This window comes from Gossypium arboreum, chromosome 8 (genome assembly GCF_025698485.1).
Source record: "Gossypium arboreum isolate Shixiya-1 chromosome 8, ASM2569848v2, whole genome shotgun sequence".
Lineage (NCBI taxonomy): Eukaryota > Viridiplantae > Streptophyta > Magnoliopsida > Malvales > Malvaceae > Gossypium > Gossypium arboreum.
Window position 1 is genome coordinate 17,141,589 of NC_069077.1, and position 19,478 is coordinate 17,161,066.

Below are 19,478 nucleotides of genomic sequence, written 5' to 3' on the forward strand. Positions count from 1 at the left end.
AGGTTAAAGCCCTCCAATTTTAAAATCATAAGTTCAACTCTAATTATAACTAAATCATATGTGAGTTATAATGATTTCATTGGCCCTTTAACTTTACAAGAAATATCATTTTAGTTATCTATTTAAAATTTTTTATCTCTTTTAGTCATTGAGTTTGTATTGTTTACCAAATCGCTAAAATAGATGAAAAAATTAACATTTGTTAATTTTGTTGATGCCACGTCAACAATTAATTAATATTTTAAAATATATATTTTTAATTTTTAAAAATTAATTAATTTCTAATGTGACATACACGTGGCAATCCACACTAACAAACGTTAATTTATAATCTATTTTGAAATAATTTGATAGAAGGAGAGGTAAAATATATTTTAATTTGTAAAATTAGAGGATTATTTAAGTCCATGTCCCATTATAGGTATAAACAAATGTAAATTTAGATATGCCTCATCCTAATTAAAAATGTGAAAATATAATGTCCCAACTCTCAAAGACAAAATCCATTATAGTTACAACCAACCATAATAAAAACCTTGGTTTATTGACTGTCTTGTTTGTTGGGACTTTGAGATTAAAATGTTTATATCTTTTATCCCATGGTCCCCATTTGACATTAATTACTATTCTCTCCTCTCATCTCAACATTCAATTTTTTTTCTATTTTTCGTTAATTTCTGGAAAAGGGAGTTGAATTTTCATCACCTTTTCTCTTATAATAATTTCATTAAATTATGATATACCATAAAAGGTTAAAATCTGCTATTAATCCCTATACTTTTAGAGATAAAGATTCAATCCCTTTAAATTTTTTCAATTTAAAAAAAAATTATTTCTGCTTATTTTTTGTCAAATATATGCTACATCATATGAGGGTAGTGTTGTTCCAATAGGGTCGGAAGCGTGTAAATTATTGTACTAAAAAATCACACAAAGTTCAATTCCCAGGGAAGAGGGGTGGATCACAAGGATCTCTTAAATACCAAGTCTTTCCTTAGTCAGAATATCCCTTTTATAGTAATTTAATAGCACAATTAAATACTACTATTATACCCTCAAATATTTAAAGAAAAATAGGACAAAAAAAAGAACACAAGAGTTTTAACGAGGTTCGGTAAATTATACCTACGTCCTCGGGTACTAACACCAGATGATAACTTTACTATCTCCAAAATATTACAAACAAATAGAATTCCTTAAGAATTCTCAAATGGGAGAAGAGAGAAATCTAAGAGAGAAAGATTGGTTGGGATGAATTGAAATGAGAAATGAGAAGGTCTATTTATAGTTGAGGTTCAAGGACCAAACAATAAATAGCCCATTATCTCAAGGACCAAAAAAAAATTATCCCATGCCACTTTTTCAAAGTCAACTTTAGGGTGCTAAACTTGCACCACTTGGATTGTTTGCCATTAAAATTGTCTACCATTAATCATAATGTTAACAATCTCCACCTTGAAGATTTGATTAGGATAATCACATCTTCAAACACTTCCTTCAACTCCCCAAATTCGATAAAGTTATCTTTTGTAATGCCTCCAAATGTGCTCTCGAACGCCATACACCTGAAGGTGTTCAAATTCTCAGGATGTTAATCAAGTTCAAACAATGATTAAACTTGATTGTTGTTACCACCTTGGTCATCATATCTGCGGGATTATCTGCTATCGGAATCTTCAAGTAGAATTTTTCCTTTTCAAAGACTTCCACACAAAGTGATATCTTACGTCGATATGCTTGGTTCTCGAATGATAGACTTGATTTTTCGCTAAATGAATAGCGCTCCGTTGTCACAATATAGACTAATGTGACTTTGAACAACTCCCAAGTCTTTCAACAATCCATTAAGCCAAATAGCCTCCTTAATGACTTCAGAATCGCCATATATTCGCCTCAGTAGTAGACACGACTCATCAGAGATCGTAAGGTAGACTTCCAACTCACTGGGGCTTTAGCAAGAGTAAACAGATACCCGTAGTTGAACGACGTTTATCTAAATCACCAGAAAGTCGGAATCAACATATCCAACTACAAACCCGACCAAGTGCTTCATCCTGCTCAAAAACTAAACCAACATCTACGGTTTTCAAGATACCGTAGAATCCATTTCACATCTTGCCAATGTCCTTTTCAGGATCATGCATATACCGCCACAACTCCAACAACTTGTGAAATGTCGGGCGCATACACACCATCGCATACATCAAACTCCCAACTGCATTAGCATATGGGACTTTTGCCATATATTCTCTTTCTTCTTTAGTCTTCGGAGATAATTGAGCACTAAGTTTCAAATAAGAAGCAAGTGGGGTACTTACATGTTTTGTGTTTTCATTTACACCAAAACATTGTAATACCTTTTCAAATATTGCTTCGATTCAAACAAACCTTGCCTCTCTGTCATCTCTACTTATCTCCATACCGAGAATCTTCTTGGCCTCACCTAGATCTTTCATCTCGAACTCTTGATTCAACCGAGCCTTCATCTTATCTATCTCTTTTGGCTCTTGAGCGATTAACATATCATCAACATACAAGAGTAGATAAATGAAAGATCCGTCATCAACTTTCGCAAATACACACAATTGTCATATTTACTTCTTGTGTATTACGCCTTCTCATAAAGTTATCAAATCGCTTGTACCATTTGCCTCGGGATTGCTTCAATCCATATAGCGATTTGTTCAAATTACAAACCCAATTTCTACCACCAAAGATCTGTGTATCCTTCGGTGAGTCATATAGATCTCTCTTCTAACTCACCATGCAAGAAAGCCGTCTTAACATCAAGTTGAGCTAGCTCCAAATTCAACTGTGCTACCAAGGCCAACAAAATTCTAATGGAGGAATGCTTCACAACAGGGGAAAATACATCATTGTAGTCAATTCCCTCCTTCTGAGCGTAGCCTTTAGCTACCAATCTTGCCTTGTAGAGAATATCCTTCTTGCTAGGAGATCCATCTTTTTTTGCGAATACCCACTTGCATCCGATTGCCCTTTTACCTTTCGGTAATTGCGCCAACTCCCAAGTATTGTTCTTCCGGAGAGACTGCATTTCTTCATCCATGGCGCTTTTCTATTTATCACTTTCTAAGCTTTGCATTGCTTTTTGATAAGTGATAGGAATATCATCATTAACAACGGGAAGGGCGTAGGCCACCATATCAGTAAATCAAGCAGGTCTACGAATTTCTCTCCGTGGCCTTGCAACTGCAACTGGTTCTGGTGTACTTAACGGTTCTTGGGTCAGAACCTCTTCAACCTCTAATTCCTCCATTGTGGCGGGAGAATTAGACTTATTAACTGGGCAAATCCCCATCTGCTCAAACTCCACCTGTTTTGGAGTACACTCCACCTGCTGTGGAGTATCGCTCGTCTGAATATCTTTATCTGCTACCTTTTTCAATGTGGCAGATTCATCAAAGGTAACATCTCTGCTACAGATCATTTTCTTTGTGCTTAAGCACCAAAGATGAAATCCCTTCACTCCAGAAGTGATTTCCATAAAGAGAGCTTTCTTTGCCCTCGGATCTAACTTTGACTCCTTCACATGGTAATATGCAAGTGGATCCAAACACATGTAAGGAATCATAATCATGGCGGTTTTCCGACCATACCTCCATAGGAGTTTTTCTTTCTAATACGAGATGATGGCAAACGATTAACAAGATGGCGGTATGTCACAACTTCGACCAAATTGCTTGCCCAACCCAAAGATTGGACAACATACATCGAACTTTCTCCAAAGAATGTTCAATTCATACGCTCGCCACTCCATTCTGTTGTGGTGTATCCCTAACGTGAAGTGTCGAACAATACCATACTCTTGGCACACATCGAAGAACGGATCACTTCATATTCGCCTCCATTGTCCGTTCTAAGCCGCTTGATTTTCTTGCCGGTCGGTTTTCGATCATAGTTTTCCATTTAAGAAAAACTCCAAGCACTTCATCCTTAGTTTTCATGGTATACACCCAAACTCTTCTGGAAAAGTCATCAACAAAAGTAACAAAGTAGTGTTTTCCTCCCAACGAAGGTGTTTTGGAAGGCCCCCACACATCTGAGTGAATATATTCCAAAATACCTTTTGTATTATGGATAACAGTGCCGAACTTCACTCTCTTTTGCTTTCCCAGAACACAATGCTCGCAAAATTTTAATTTGTAAGCCTTTGCACCTTTCAACAATCCTTGCTTTGTCAGAATTTGCAAGGATTTTTCGCTGGCATGTCCCAACTTTATATGCCACAACTGCATTGAGTCAAAGTCTTTGTTACCGGAAGCTGCAGCGACTGTTCCAATAACTGTACTACCTTGGTAGTAATACAAGTTATTTTTCCTGATGCCCTTCAATATCACAAGTGCGCCAGATGTCACTTTCAAAACCCCATCTCTCATAGTAACAATGAACCATTGGATTCCAAGGCTCCCAATGAGATGAGATTTTTCTTCAAACTGGGCACATACCGAACATCGGTCGAACTCGTTGATCCATCTTGATTCTTTAATTGGATTGAACCTATCCCAACAGCTTTCTGAGCATTATCATTGCCCATATAAACAACTCCTCCATTTAGTTCTACTAAATCGAGAACCACTCGGTTAGGGACATATGATAGGTACAACTCGAATCCAAAATCCACTCATCCGAATGGAATGACGATGATGATGCAACCAATGATAGTTCGAGTCACTAGTATCATACTTTGCAACACAAGCATCTACAGCAGACTTTTCCTTATTCTTCACTTTGGACAATTTTTCTTCCAATGGCCTTTCTCATGACAAAAGGCACATTCATCTTTCCCAGTCCGGACTTTGACTTTGATCTCCCTTCGAGTTTTCTTCCGAGTGTATGAACGACCTCGGACTACTAAAGCTTCAGATCTCGATTGAGTTTTTCTGTTTGTCCTTCTTTCTCTGCTCATAATCAGTATAAGGCCGCATGACTTCGCCGAGATATATCACTCCGCCATGAAGTAGAGTAGTTTCTAGGAACTTAAACTCCTCGAAGTGACCCCAACAAAGATCAAAGCCAAATCTTCATCTTTGAATGTCTCATCCATATTTAGCAAATCGGTGACTAACTGATTAAATTTGGTGATGTGATCATTCATTGTGGTACTGGGACATAAGTGAAGCGAAATGTCTTTTCTTCAAGTGGAGCTTATTTTGACTGTTTTTCTTCAAAAATTTTCTTCAAGTGCCACCCACAACTTATTTACTGAAGTCTCCTTTGAAAAAGCATACCTCTGCTCTCGAGAAAGGCATGATCGAATTGTGCCACATGCCAACCGATTGATCGCCTTCCAATCTTTCTCCATACATCATCTGGTTTCTCTTCATCAATGGCAATGTCTAGACCTGCTGAAAAGGGCATCTAGAACCTCACTTTGCCACATACCAAAATGGCCCGTGCCATCAAAGATCTCCACTACCAATCTTGCATTTGCAATTGTCGGTCTTGTCCACATGGACGATGTTGAAGCTTCTAAACCAATAGTTTTTTCCATAATCTTTCAATATACCTAAGGAAATCTTTTTCGATGTGGAAGATCGGTTTAAGCGCAACCACAGAGCATACTACGATTAACCTTCGACTCTTGATACCACTTGTTGTTCCAATAGGGTTGGAAGCGTGTAAATTATTGTACTAAAAATCACACAAAGTTCAATTCTGTGGAAGAGGGTGGATCACAAGGATCTCTTAAATACCAAGTCTTTCCTTAGTCGAATATCCCTTTATAGTAATTTAATAGCACAATTAAATACTACTATTATACCTCAAATATTGAAAGAAAATAGGACAAAAAAGAACACAAGAGTTTTAACGAGGTTCGGTAAATTATACCTACGTCCCTGGTACTAACACCGATGATAACTTTACTATCTCCAAAATATTACAAACAAATAGAATTCCTTAAGAATTCTCAAATGGGAGAAGAGAGAAATCTAGAGAGAAAGATTGGTTGGGATGAATTGAAATGAGAATGAGAAGGTCTATTTATAGTTGAGGTTCAAGGACCAAACAATAAATAGCCCATTATCTCAAGGACCAAAAAAAAATTATCCCATGCCACTTTTTCAAAGTCAACTTTAGGGTGCTAAACTTGCACCACTTGGATTGTTTGCCATTAAAATTGTCTACCATTAATCATAATGTTAACAAGTAGTTTAGTCAGAATGCCAAATTAATAAATTTTAATATAAAATACTTACAATTTTAATGATTGGAATGATATTTTTAGATTAAAAACATTAAAGGACTTAATTTATAACTTTTTAAATATAAAGATAAATTTCAAATTTCGTCAAAGTAGAGGGACTAACAACATATATTAACCAATATAAAATTATGATGGATGATGGCCTGGTGGGAATGAGCCGTGGCCCATAGTACTATGATCAGGCCTCTGGTGATGCCTGATCCACGTTTTTCACGCCCGCAACAAGGAAAGCAAACAAACAGACATAGAAGAGAGAATCTATCACTCTCCTTAGAAGGCGCGTGATCCAACACAAATATCTTGGTCGTACGGTTCCACATCATCACCAGCAGAGGCGCCAACAGTACCCACGCACGATGCCACGGAGCTCGGGCCTCGGGGCAGCTCATCCCCCCACCCAGTCCTCAACTCAACTACAACAAACATTAAAAAAGTGAAAACCACTCCTTCAGACAATGAAAACCACTCCTTCAGACAATCCTGCAGCTGCTGCTGCTACTGTTGTTCATGAAGTTCTTAAACCAAAAAAGAAAAAAGAAAATAAGAAACTTGGGGGCCCACATTTCTCTCTCTTCTTTGTCTGTAGTGTTCACCATTTTCATCATTCTTTACAAAAAAATGGACTGATGTGTGTAGTGCAGGCTCTCTTTTTTGGTTTTGCAGTGAGGCTTTTTGAAGATTTTTATTTTTTATTTTTCCCATCTCTCAGAGTCTGGGATTTCGTTTTCTTTTCTTGGATTTCTTCAAAGCACAGAAAAGAAACAATTCGAAGAAGCGCAGAAAGCAAAGAGCCTCTCTTCCTTTTCTTCCTCCTCTCTGAGATTCACTTTCATTTTCGTCCTTTTCTTTCAGGTATCTTCTTGGTTTTTTTCTTTTTTGGGTTTTGTATACAGTATTTGTTTAATTGACCCTAAGATTTTCTATGTATGGATGGGTATGACTGCCTTTTTTTTTTTTAATGTTTCTTGAAGTTTCAGTAGGTAAAATGTGATCCCAATGTTTCCATTGTAGACTGATTCAATTTTGTTCTTTTTAGATGTAAAGTCATGTTTAGCCTCAAAGCTTGAATGAAGCTTGAAATGTCTATTGTTTGACTATAAATGAATTCAATCGTACTTTTCTTAAAGTCGAAAAATTCTACATGAGCCTACATTACCATTTGACTATCAATTTTAACAATCTTCTATGGGTTTAGGATATTATTTATAGGTAGAAGTCTTCTCTTGGATAGAGTTACCAAAATGGATTTTTCCTTTACTTTTTCTGTTGGCTGACTGCCGATTATTTCAGTTTAAGCTATATGCGCGTGGGCCTACTTTGTTGTTCAAATTATGCCTGAATCCCATGCTTGGTTTTTGAACATTTGAATTTTCTTTTATTTCATTTAATTAGGGTCAAATGATTGATCTTTTCCAATATATCCTCTGAAACTGGAAGGCTTTCTTAGGATGACAATTTTATGTTGAAGTCTGGCTGCTTGGTCACTATTTCTGGTTTCATTGTCAAGCATGCATTATAAAGGACCCGGAAAATCTCACTGTTCTGACGATTACTTTCCAGGTAATTTGAGCTTATCCATGCACTTCTCTGGATGTTATGGAGCATAGTTTGATAACTATGTGTGATACTTGAGGAGTTGTAATTTGAACTTGAAGCTCTAGCCCAGCATATAGCACTTTGGTATTGTATTCAAATAAATGGAGCAAAAGGAGGGTGAGAGTTGGAAAAAGTTGGTCGGGAAGATGCTTCCACCCACTGCCTCGCTTCCTGAAGATTCATTAGAGCTTGATTACTCCATAGCAATAGAATATAAAGGTCCTCCAGTTGCTTATGAAGTACCTAGAGTTGAGCCTCTGGATGTAAATTCACATGCCATCCCTACTGCAGAAGCACTGTCAGAGTCCCAAAGATTAGTTGCTAATACTGCGACCCTGCTGATTGAGCCAATCCCCTTGCCAGTGTCTTATATTGCCAGTGTCACAAGTCCACGTACTCGGAGTCCAAGGGTTTCGGCAAGCTCTGAGTCCCTAGTGTCTGTGCTGCAAAATCCTGATTTTTCTTCAGCTTCTCCTTCAGCATCGCCTGGCTCAGTTGGCAACCCTCCTAGTAATCCTCCTAAACAAGTTGTTAATGAAGGAAAGAGAGTTCCAGTTGTTACATTCAATACTGTTGAAAAGTCGGATAGGAAAGATGTGGATATGGTAAAGAGAGTCTTTCCTGAATATGTTGGGATTTCAACAGAAAAGAAGAAGAAGAAGAGAAGGGTTTGTTATCGATGTGGTAAGAGAAAGTGGGAAACAAAGGAATCTTGCCTGGTTTGTGACGCTAAGTATTGCAGCAATTGTGTGCTTAGGGCAATGGGGTCGATGCCTGAAGGACGAAAATGTGTGACATGCATTCGCCAGCCAATTGATGAATCAAAGCGCTTACGATTAGGTAAACATTCTAGGCTCTTGTCTCGACTACTCAGTCCATTGGAGGTAAAGCAGATTATGAAAGCAGAGAAAGAATGTTCTGCTAATCAGCTCCGGCCGGAGCAGCTAATTGTGAATGCATATCCACTGAAGCCCGAAGAGATGGCTGAATTACTTGGATGCCCTTTACCTCCTAGGAAGTTGAAGCCTGGAAGATATTGGTATGACAAGGAATCTGGTCTATGGGGAAAGGTAAGTTAATATGATATGCTATTTTATGTTTCACTTGGTTTTTCTATTTGAAGAAGCAAGCAGAGGAACATCTAGAATATGGGGACTTGATTCGACTATCTTTTCTTATTGAATTGGCAGGAAGGAGAAAAACCTGATCGCATCATTAGTTCAAACCTAAATTTCACTGGCAAGCTTAATCATGATGCAAGCAATGGCAATACTGAAGTCTATATCAATGGAAGGGAGATTACAAAACTTGAATTGAGGGTGCTAAAGGTAACAACAATAAAAGTTAATATAGGATCTATTATTTATTGCTCTTGATCATTTTTTTTCTTTTCTGCTTGATTCCATACATTTAGGATTCTCAATCTCAGGTTCTTGTGGTGCTAAGTTGTCTCCTCCTTTTATACTTTATATCATAACCAGTTAGAAGAAACAGATTCCCTTTACAAAACTCTTTTAACACCTTAGTTTTCTGCATTATGCCTTTCTTTTATATTACACCTTAGTTTTCTGCATTATGCCTTTCTTTTAGGCATCGTAATATATGTTTAACCTCAGCATTTGATAAGAACGTGAATGGGAATAAACTATTTATCGAATGCATGTTTTCATATTGTATAACTAATCATGATGTATCCTTCCATTCGGGCTGAAACAAATAAACAAATAAATAATAATTGATATATCCTTTTATTGTGTTCAGTTGGCAAATGTGCAGTGTCCACGTGACACTCATTTTTGGGTCTATGATGATGGTCGTTATGAGGAAGAAGGTCAAAATAACATTAGAGGAAACATCTGGGAGAAGGTACATAAACTTCTAACAGCCTGAATTGTATCATGGATATTATATGTAATATGATGTGGGTTTTGGTTTTTATGAGACAGGCAACAACTCGTTTTGTCTGTACCTTGTTTTCTTTGCCTGTGCCCCATGGTCAACCTCAAGGAGTGAAGGAGGAGGCCAGCAATTATAGTACTGTTCCAAATTACCTAGAGCAAAAACGAACCCTGAAGCTTCTTTTACTTGGGCTTCAAGGCTCTGGAACAAGCACCATCTTCAAGCAGGTTTGGAATATCTTGTTGCTAATGTACTATTTTCTTTTAACAATTATGCTTTGTGTTGCTATGCTAATTGCTTTAAGTGGCATTGGAAATGAAAGTAAAGCCACTTCAAAAATTTACACCTACAAGGAAGTTAGCTAGAATATCTTGCTTGAGCATGAAGAATGTCTTTCATTCCAATCTATTAGTAGATGAGGAATAATTAAGATGATTAGGAAACTTTAAATCGTGGATTGGCATGTAGTTCAACCTCTACAATGCTTTCAATGGCATGGGCTGAGTGTGTAGTGGGGATCATATTAGTCAACTTATCCAAATTCTGCTTTTCTTTATGCTTTGTTGGTTTAGAAACAATTGGTATATGGTGTATACATGATCAAGATGTGGCTAATTTCCCATTGTGCTTAAGTGATAAATTCAGTTGCTAGGATCATCTAGAGCTATGTTATCTACCCAATTCAGCACAAACAGCTAGTTTTTACAGTCTAAAAATGTTGTTGATGCCATTTTATCTAATGTTCACTACGCATTATTGAACAGGCAAAATTTTTGTATGGAAATGGGTTTTCTGCAGAAGAACTGCAGGATCTGAAGTTGATGATCCAGAGTAATATGTACAGATATGTTAGCATATTATTAGATGGGCGGGAGCGGTTTGAGGAGGAAGCAATGTCTGGAATGCAAGAACTAGCTGCCAATGATCAGAACTATGATGCTGGTAATGTTTGCCAACACCAAAATCTTGTCTGCTTTTGAACATACTTTTGAACTTTTAAAGTAGAACATGGACTTGTTTCTTAGATGTGTTTAATTGTTTGTTTATAGAAGCTTTATGCATGATGATGCTTCTAATGTCTCTCCAAGCTGGCCTAAAAACAAATTAACATCATTGCAACTCTTTCAACATGTAATCAATATTTTAATCTTGTGTTAGGTGGGGAGGTCGAGTCTGGTGAAACTAACCAGTGTGTCTATTCTATCAACCCAAGGCTAAAGCATTTTGCTGACTGGCTTCTGGACATTATAGCCACAGGTGATTTGGATGCATTTTTCCCTGCAGCAACGCGTGAGTATGCACCATTAGTTGAGGAGTTGTGGAAAGATCCAGCTATACAGCACACTTATAGAAGAAAAGATGAGCTTCACTTTCTTCCTGATGTTGCGGAGTACTTCTTAAGCAGGGTATGTCAACTTATTTTTATGTCTGATGTTGGCCTAATCATTGCCAAAATTTAGATGGTTGTTGATATGTCAAGTTATTCATCTCGAAGAAGATTCCCCCAAAAAAAAAAAAAAATAATAATAATAAAAAAAAAAAGAAAAGGCAAGAAATAAGTGAACTCAAATTACAGCAATATCTTGTGTTGCAAGCCTTAGATAGGGATCTAGTCACAGGACGATTTGGCTAGGGTCTTCCATGAGAACCAATGGTGAGAGAATTGTGAAAAAAAGGGTGGAGCTCTCCAAAACGGGCTACCAATCTTGGAGCTTAAAGAGAGTTATTTGCCTATCTCAAAATTGAATCATCTTCTGCTTGCTCTTTCATTCCATTTGTTGTTTAAATAACAAGGTTAGGCTGACTAATTTAGGTAGTACATCATAAGGATTCTAATCCCTTTGTTATAGGACTTGACTAAAAGACATAAATAAGACTAGAATATTATAGAATAATTAACTGATATTATTTTATATTCCTGCCTTAATTTGTGAGATCTTGATTGCATACTTGATTCTTGCGTTGATTCTATTGATTTTTTCCATCTGTAACACGTGATATGCTTTTGTTTCCTTCAGGCTGTAGAGGTGTCGAGCAATGAATATGAACCTACTGATCGTGACATTCTTTATGCTGAAGGGGTCACCCAAGGGAATGGCTTGGCTTTCATAGAGTTTTTGCTCGATGATCGTAGTCCAATGTCTGAAACCTACACAGACAATTTGGAAGCTCCCTCACAGCCATTAACCAAGTAATTCTTTCCTGACATTCTGTTGTTGCCTTATGAAAGATTTCCTCAATAATGTTCCATAGATGCAAGCAATTGCATCACATAGAGTTACTTCACCAATGTTTGCAATAATTTCTTTATCGTATCGTTCATATGAAAAATCATTTCAGAAAATGCATTCACTTCCCATCCTTTTCTTATTCCCCAGTATTCGCTCTTACATACTTCAACCCCAAGGCATATGACAATGAGATTTGATCTTGAATCAGTAAAGCTAATTTAGCCTTTTTGCTTTTATAGGTATCAACTCATAAGGGTAAATGCGAAGGGGATTAATGAAGGATGCAAGTGGGTGGAAATGTTTGAAGATGTACGAGTTGTAGTCTTCTGCGCGGCCCTCAGTGATTATGATCTGATGTCGGTAGCACCAGAGAGCAGTGGCAGTGGACCGCTATTTCAAAATAAGATGATGCAGACCAAGGAGTTATTTGAAACAATGATAAGGCATCCTTGCTTTAAGGATACCCCGTTTGTGTTGATACTAAACAAGTATGATCTCTTTGAGGACAAAGTGAATCGGGTGCCTTTAAGCACTTGTGAATGGTTCAATGATTTCAGTTCGGAGAGACCAGTCCATAGTCACCAGTCTCTGGCTCAACAGGCTTACTTTTACGTTGCGATGAAGTTCAAGGATCTTTATACTTCCCTTACAGGACGGAAACTTTTTGTGTCACAAACTAGGGCAAGGGACCATCGGGTGACCGTTGATGAAGCATTTAAATATACAAGAGAGGTTCTCAAATGGGAAGAAGAGAAAGACGAAAACTACTATGGAGGAGAAGACTCCTTTTACAGCACAGACGTTAGTTCCTCGCCGTTTGTGCGGCAAGAATGACTGCATTTGGAATTTGCTTGTATTCTTAAAATGTAAAGAAAGCTGCGGGAGCATTCTGCTAGCCATGTAATTTCATTTTCCCAGAATATCAATTCAATGATATTGGCCGTGTTCCAGGTTTGATTCTTTGTTATGCATGATTTATTACTGCTTTGTAATGCTGAGGCATTAAGTGTACCATGTGATTCATAATTATGTAAAACTTGCAAACTATGAGATTAAAGCTGGGCTTATTTTGAAGAAATATGCAGCTTATGTTTTCTCACTTGCGAGTATGAAATCATATACTGTTATCTATATTATAAAAACCCAACCTGGTGGTATATGAATCAAATGATTTAATTGTTCAAGATTGGCAATCATCTTAAAGATTCATTCACATCACAGGTAAATTGTAAAAACTAATCAACATATTTGTAGTTAAATAACCAAGAAGTAGCAGCTCGTCTAGTAATGCATTGAAGCCAAACAATATATACATCATGCAGAAAAATATCTAATCTGAAATGAAAATGCACTTTCATCCACATAAAAATGGATCATATCTGATTGTATCTAATGAAAAATCCCAATACAAAATGAAAGATAAGGATGATGTTTGCAGTTTTAACCGTATCCTCAGGCACTCCAGTACCATTGTAGATCCAACAAATGCCAAAAAGTGAAAAGTTTAATACATGAGCCGCTCCTTTCAGAACAAAGATTTAAGGATCGAGCAATACCTACTAAAGGAATCATACAAAGATGGCCCTACCCGCAAATGACTAACGCTTATCTCTATCCTCATTGCTCATCGTTTCACTTTCCCTTTTTCTTGCCCTTTTCAAATAACGAAATTGTTACAATGGCAGAAAGGAACTGGAGAAAAAAATTCATGATGCAACGAGATCAGGTGTTTCAGCCTCAATTGATAACCAAGCGTTATGTACTTTGCCCATCCAATTATCCAACCGGTCACGCAAGGATTTGATCTGTGGAATCCCCAGAACTCTTGGCTGCACCCAAGAGACATGAATTGTTCCCTCAACTTGATCGATTATACCCTCAATCAGACGAACCTGCAGTCATTATTTGCAAAAAGATTATAAAGTTATCTTTAGAATTTTGAACCCTCTGAAGTATAGCTAGTTGCTACATGCAGGCCTCGGATCAAATGTATACAGTGGTGCATCGTCCATACGAAAAATTGAGACTTGGACTTCCACAAATGTTCACTATTCATAATAATTTGTATATTCCTCGGCATATATCCAAAATTTATTTGTGTCCCCTTATAGTTTGCATTCCCTATTAAGGTGTCATGAAAAAACTGAAGATAAAGGAAAATGAATACGTGTAAAAACAAAGATGACAACAATATTATGAATATTTTAACTTACAGACAGGCTCTTCATAAGAAGATACTCAACATCCTCAATTGACAATTTTGTTCTCTCAGCAATAACTTTTAAAGGAATAGTTCGATCATCAGATGGGCGGCTGCATTGAAACATATTGTACTTTAGTTTTTAACCACATACAATTATCAGCAACTTTGACCTGATCCCTTAGGGTACACTAAAACAATACACACCTGAAGATAATCTCCATTAAGCACAGAATATTAATTTTTTCCAAGAGCTTCTTTTCATTCTCAACCAAGGCTGGTTGAGCACTCAGTGCAGCATTGTGCACGCGACACAATTCTTCATAGCGAACCAAATTCCCAGAGTTAAAGGATTGGAGGATATAATAAAGCCACTCCACCTTGGTCCCCAGAAGACTCTTTATCTGTAAATGATGCCAACAGTCATCATCTCAAACATAACAAAATAAAAACATCAAAGCAAGGAAATTCAGAAGGGAAAAAAAAGAAAAAGAAAAACAACTACAACCTACAAGCTCCCTTTTAAATCAATCTAACACAAAGAAAAATAAGAATGTATTCATGTAATTACAATAGCATGAAAAGAAATGCAAAATGAAAAGAGGCTCTTAATAGAAGGCACTTTTCAGTTCATTAAACCTCCACATACATTAGCATGAGTATCATAAATGAGGCCTATGAACCTTTTCTTTGTGCACTTAAAGGCACTTTCTTAATCAAGACTGTATCGATCATCTCCATAACAATTGGACCAGCAGCAATATATAGTGAATTTAAGAAACTTGATAAATATGTGCTTACAATTGGATGAGCAAGGAGTTCTCCAAAGTTGTAGATGTTATCTCCCAAAAGAGCAGAAAGGGACAGATCAAATGCCAAATCCTATATCAAAAGAGTTCAAATAAAATTAAATAAAATCAAGTCAATGGACAAATATATTCCTCGCAATTTCTTTAGTTCATTTATTTCCATCAATTTTATGATTAGGGCGTTAGGGGCTGGAAAACAGAATATTTAAGCACATCAGCCATCAGACTTCGGAGGCACTGCTGTTGATAAAACGATAATTACAAGAAAAAAAAAAGCAGGGGGACTCTGAATAACAAGAACTTTGTAACATAAAAGTTTGATATGAGTAAAATGGCTTGTTGGTACAGTGTTGGACTTCAACTAACCATATTCAACTCCACACAGCCTAAAATATATTAAAAAACAGATAAGTGAGTAAAATTAATGAGCTCCAATAATATCACAAGGCAGTACTATTGGACTGGCAGAGAACACATAGAAACATACCAGCTTAAAAGATTCTGAGAGAGACTCCACTGATGTGTACGCAAGATAAAGGAGAGCACTTCTGTAGAACTCAGCAAATTCTTGGCGAAATTTATGGTATTGAGATGAAACCCAGTAATAGGTAGCATATACAGATGGATCTATGTCGGTCATACTGTCAAGGGTACTCTTCCCATCTTCAAGAAGTTTCTTGCACTCCTTTTGATCACCTTGCTCAAGCTTGAATTTGGAAATCTGCATCTTAATATAAAGAATTGGCTCTTCTATGCGCTGCTCTTTAGTAGCCTGAAGCTTTTCAATCACCCCTTCAAGGAAACTAATAGCAGCCTCTTTCTCTGAGTACTGCTGAGAAACTATAACAGCGAAATGTGCAAGCTTGAGAGGATTAATCTTCGTCTCAAAGTCAGTGATAAAGTTATGATACAACTTTATCAACGCATCTCCAGCCTGAAATTTACGAGAAACAAGTGCCATAGGAAGTTAGATGACCTAGCCAATATCTAGCACAAGGGGTGCAATTAGTTCATTTGCTACCATATTATTTACGTACATATGAATCACTAAAACAAATAGAAAGCCAACTTTCTTGTAAATGAAAATGATCAAGTAAACCACACTTCAGATTAGTTATCCATATATTATTCACCGAGGGGCACGAGAGCAGTAGGAAACCACAACTGAAATTTCCAGATGTACTCTACGAAAACAAGAGGTGTAAAGGAACATAACTAGGGATGGCAATAGGTTAGATATCTGTAATTTCTGTAAAATTTGGATTCGAAGCCGCAAATCTGCTTTAAAATCCAAATGATTATAAGCAGCTTAAATATGAGTATTACTATCCAAATCTGAAATCAAATTAATTAAATTATTAGTCAAATAACAGAATTGGCTAAATAAGTACAAAAATGTTTTTTAAATAAAAATTTCAAAAAGTAAAAAGGATAATGGATTTGAATATCCTAATCGTTATTCATATACGTAAAGTAAATTCACATACTGTTATCCAAATCCACATCCATTACCAGTGAAAGTAAAGTGGATTCGGATCATGAATACCGAATGTTAAAATCTGCATCAGCTTTGAATAGCTGGGATAGTAATTAGAATTTCTGAATCTGAATATTATCAGAATCCAAAATATTTGAATCTATAAAAAGCAAGTTGGATGTCCACAAATATCCCAATCCGCATTATCCATTGCCATCTCTAAGTTACATAACCTCGCCACACTTCCAATTTTTACAATTCAGAGAAGAATTTTGCCCTAAAATAAACATGCCAGAGCTTTAGATGCTAATTATTGTTATTCATGTACTTTATCCTGCTTGCAATTCGTGCAAAACTGAAGATTTCCACTAATTCTTTTTTTGCTGCAAGTTAGCAACAATTCTATGCAAAAACATTACAATAAAAAAATAAAAGGCAAAACCCGAGTGAGTATACTTTCTTTAAAAAGCTCCGAGTTGTTGAACATCAAAGCAATAAAGTATAAACAATTCTTATTTATTTCGTTTCAAATTTAAGACTAAATAGTAAAAAGTAAAATAAAAACAAAATGGTAAGAGTAGTATTAAAAACCCTAATAAATCCGCGACAATGAGATCCAAATTCTACTATAAACCCCTAGGGGAAAAAAAGAAAAGAAAAGAAAAAAGTAACCAGCTCCATTCAAAAACCCTAACTCCTAAATTCTTAAAACCATAATATAAAAGAGATCTACGAACTCTAAACCCAAACAACACGGACTATATATATATATATATATAGAGAGAGAGAGAGAGAGAGAGAGAGACCTGGAAAACGGTGAGAGCAACGAACTGCTCAAGCTTGAGAGTGAGCTGGTGCCAGAGCTTCTTTTGATACAGATCTGCAAGAGAATTATACCAGTCGCCTAGCTCTGGATGCTCATTTCGAAGAGAGTCTAGGTACTGCAAGGCCGCCATCGATCCCAAATTTACTCCACAGAGTCGAAACAGAGAAAGAGAAGCTGAGGCCTTAAAGATTTAGATGTGTATGTTCTTTTTTTCAACTTTGGTTCTCTGTCTCTATATGAATTCTGAAGAGGAAAACAAAGAAAAGCCGTCAGCTCAATCGACCGAAGAAATAGAAAAAAAAACATACCCAAAAAAGAGAAAATTATATTTCGGGTTGGCTTGTTGTGTGGATCGGATCATTTAAGACTTTGGTTAATACTGGGCTTTGCTTTTCCGTGTTTCATTTTTTTGTATTTGCACATATTATTCGGCCTTCCATTAAGCTAGTAGTAATTCAGGGCAAAAACTAAAATTTGGATTTTAGGATTTTGTTGTAAGACTAGATCATTATTGTAATTGTCATCACGATTTGAAAAAGTTCCGAACAAGTTAGATATGAAAATATAAGTAAACTATGTAACGTTAGGATTAAAGTAGAAAAAATATAAGTATAAAAATGGTTTAAATAGACTAGGCCTCAAGTAGAATTTTTTGGCTTGTGTCTGAATCAGCTGTTTTATTTTTGATTCGTTGTTTGTTTTACTACTATTTTATTATTATATTATTATTATTTTGTTGTTATTATTTGGATGTTGTATAACTCTTATTTTATTGTTAATTTTATTATTATTTTTAAGATATTACTTGCTACGTTGTAATTATTTTAATGCTATTTAAATATAAACTTTTTTAATATGTTTTCAATTTATTGAGAAACATTTATTTTAATATTTTAATGTATTTGATGTATTATATTTTTAAAATTTATTTTATATAAAAATAATCTAAAAAAATTAATACAGGTGAGTCAGGCTCAGATTTAGCCTTTTTAATTTGAATCGAGTTTGGGTGAAATTTTAAGTCTATTTTTCGAGTTGAGCTGAACCCGAACTTAATAATCAAGCTTAAAATTTTATATTGATCTGAGCCAAATCGGACGTAACCCATAATAAGTTCTAAATCACCGCTCACCAATTTAACACTGTCGTGGTTAGCTAGAAAAATAGATTTGATATACTGGGTTTGGTTTGGAAGTTCAGTATTGCAAAGAAAATGTTAAAAAAAACATAAATTAGGGCTTTCTAAGTTATTTAACCAAAGTTTTGTAAATTAATGACTTCAATTAAGAAATCAGACAAAAGATAAACACAGATATTAAACAAGGTTCAAAACCAAATATCAAATAAAAAACAAAGCTAAATATGCTTGGGCATTAATGAACAATTAATAATCCCTGTAACATATAAATTTCATCAAGATAAAATAATTAACCAAGAATGAAATTGTGAAAAATAAAATAAAATAAAAAAATAAAATAAAGAACACACAAATTTTATGTGGAAATCTTTTTGGGAAAAAACCAGGGATAGAGCAGAAGAAAATTCACTATGTCGAAAAATTTGAATCAATACAAGAGGAATAGACTATGTCTACTTATAGGCTTGTAAAGCCATATTCTAGTAGGATTGAAACACCTTATCCTAATCAATATAAAATAGATGGAGTTTAATAAGGTTTAAAAACCTTATTCTAAAATAAAATAAAAGAAGTCTAGTTCTATATGGATTTTACTTTTATTTTATTTTCCATCGTATTTTATTAAATAAGAATTCGGGTCACTTAATTCTAACAATCTCCACCTTGACACAAACTCTCAATGAACAAGTTCTTCATCGCGAACTTTTAATGAACAAGTTCTCCACCTCTTCCATAAAACCCCTTAAGGGTTTAACTTCAACAATGAACACCAACCAAGTTTAAGCAATGCTGAAACTTGGTTATAGGAAGTGACTTAGTCATCATATCTGCAGGATTTTCATGAGTACTAATTTTACTCACAACAATATCACCACGAGCAATAATATCACGAACAAAATGGCACCGAACATCAATGTGTTTTGTTCTCTCATGAAATATTTGATCTTTTGTAAGGAAGATGGCACTCTGACTGTCACAAAATCTTGATCTTGATTTGAAGGTCTTCATTGAGTTCACTAAATAGTCCCTTCAACCAAATAGCTTCTTTACAAGCCTCGTAATCGTCATGTACTCAA

The 19,478-nt window shown here is 35.8% G+C and overlaps 2 protein-coding genes across 5 annotated transcripts; one reads left to right on the forward strand and one right to left on the reverse strand.

The window, feature by feature from the left end:
* Positions 1 to 6,461: 6,461 nt before the first annotated feature.
* Positions 6,462 to 13,030, forward strand: LOC108469608 (extra-large guanine nucleotide-binding protein 3-like). Of its 4 annotated transcripts, none has more exons than XM_017770535.2 (9): positions 6,462 to 7,078; positions 7,787 to 8,892; positions 9,013 to 9,150; positions 9,584 to 9,688; positions 9,769 to 9,948; positions 10,486 to 10,663; positions 10,880 to 11,127; positions 11,740 to 11,912; positions 12,192 to 13,030. In XM_017770535.2, the coding sequence occupies exons 2-9, from the start codon at positions 7,924 to 7,926 to the stop codon at positions 12,784 to 12,786; spliced, it is 2,586 nt and encodes an 861-aa protein (XP_017626024.1). In that variant the 5' UTR covers positions 6,462 to 7,078; positions 7,787 to 7,923; the 3' UTR covers positions 12,787 to 13,030. The 4 variants fall into 4 exon arrangements, with proteins under 4 accessions (XP_017626024.1, XP_017626027.1, XP_017626025.1 ...); XM_017770538.2 differs by having other exon boundaries at positions 6,463 to 7,078; positions 10,973 to 11,127; XM_017770536.2 differs by lacking the exon at positions 6,462 to 7,078 and having other exon boundaries at positions 7,451 to 8,892.
* A 274-nt stretch (positions 13,031 to 13,304) lies between these two features.
* On the reverse strand, positions 13,305 to 17,807 carry LOC108469609 (26S proteasome non-ATPase regulatory subunit 13 homolog B-like). The gene is made up of 6 exons (XM_017770539.2): positions 17,245 to 17,807; positions 15,449 to 15,895; positions 14,954 to 15,034; positions 14,360 to 14,556; positions 14,166 to 14,265; positions 13,305 to 13,844 (listed from the first exon to the last, which is right to left on the reverse strand). The coding sequence occupies exons 1-6, from the start codon at positions 17,392 to 17,394 to the stop codon at positions 13,659 to 13,661; spliced, it is 1,161 nt and encodes a 386-aa protein (XP_017626028.1). The 5' UTR covers positions 17,395 to 17,807; the 3' UTR covers positions 13,305 to 13,658.
* Between the last annotated feature and the right edge of the window lie 1,671 nt (positions 17,808 to 19,478).

Coding starts and splice junctions, on each gene's coding strand:
- LOC108469609 (XM_017770539.2), bottom strand. CDS start 17,394: ATGGCGGCCTTGCAGTACCTAGACTCTCTTCGAAATGAGCATCCAGAG. Junction 14,266..14,359: donor TTAATGGAGATTATCTTCAG/GTGTGTATTGTT, acceptor GTTTCAATGCAG/CCGCCCATCTGATGATCGAA. Junction 13,845..14,165: donor TTCTTATGAAGAGCCTGTCT/GTAAGTTAAAAT, acceptor TAATGACTGCAG/GTTCGTCTGATTGAGGGTAT.
- LOC108469608 (XM_017770535.2), top strand. CDS start 7,924: ATGGAGCAAAAGGAGGGTGAGAGTTGGAAAAAGTTGGTCGGGAAGATG. Junction 9,949..10,485: donor CAAGCACCATCTTCAAGCAG/GTTTGGAATATC, acceptor ATTATTGAACAG/GCAAAATTTTTGTATGGAAA. Junction 11,913..12,191: donor CCCTCACAGCCATTAACCAA/GTAATTCTTTCC, acceptor TTGCTTTTATAG/GTATCAACTCATAAGGGTAA.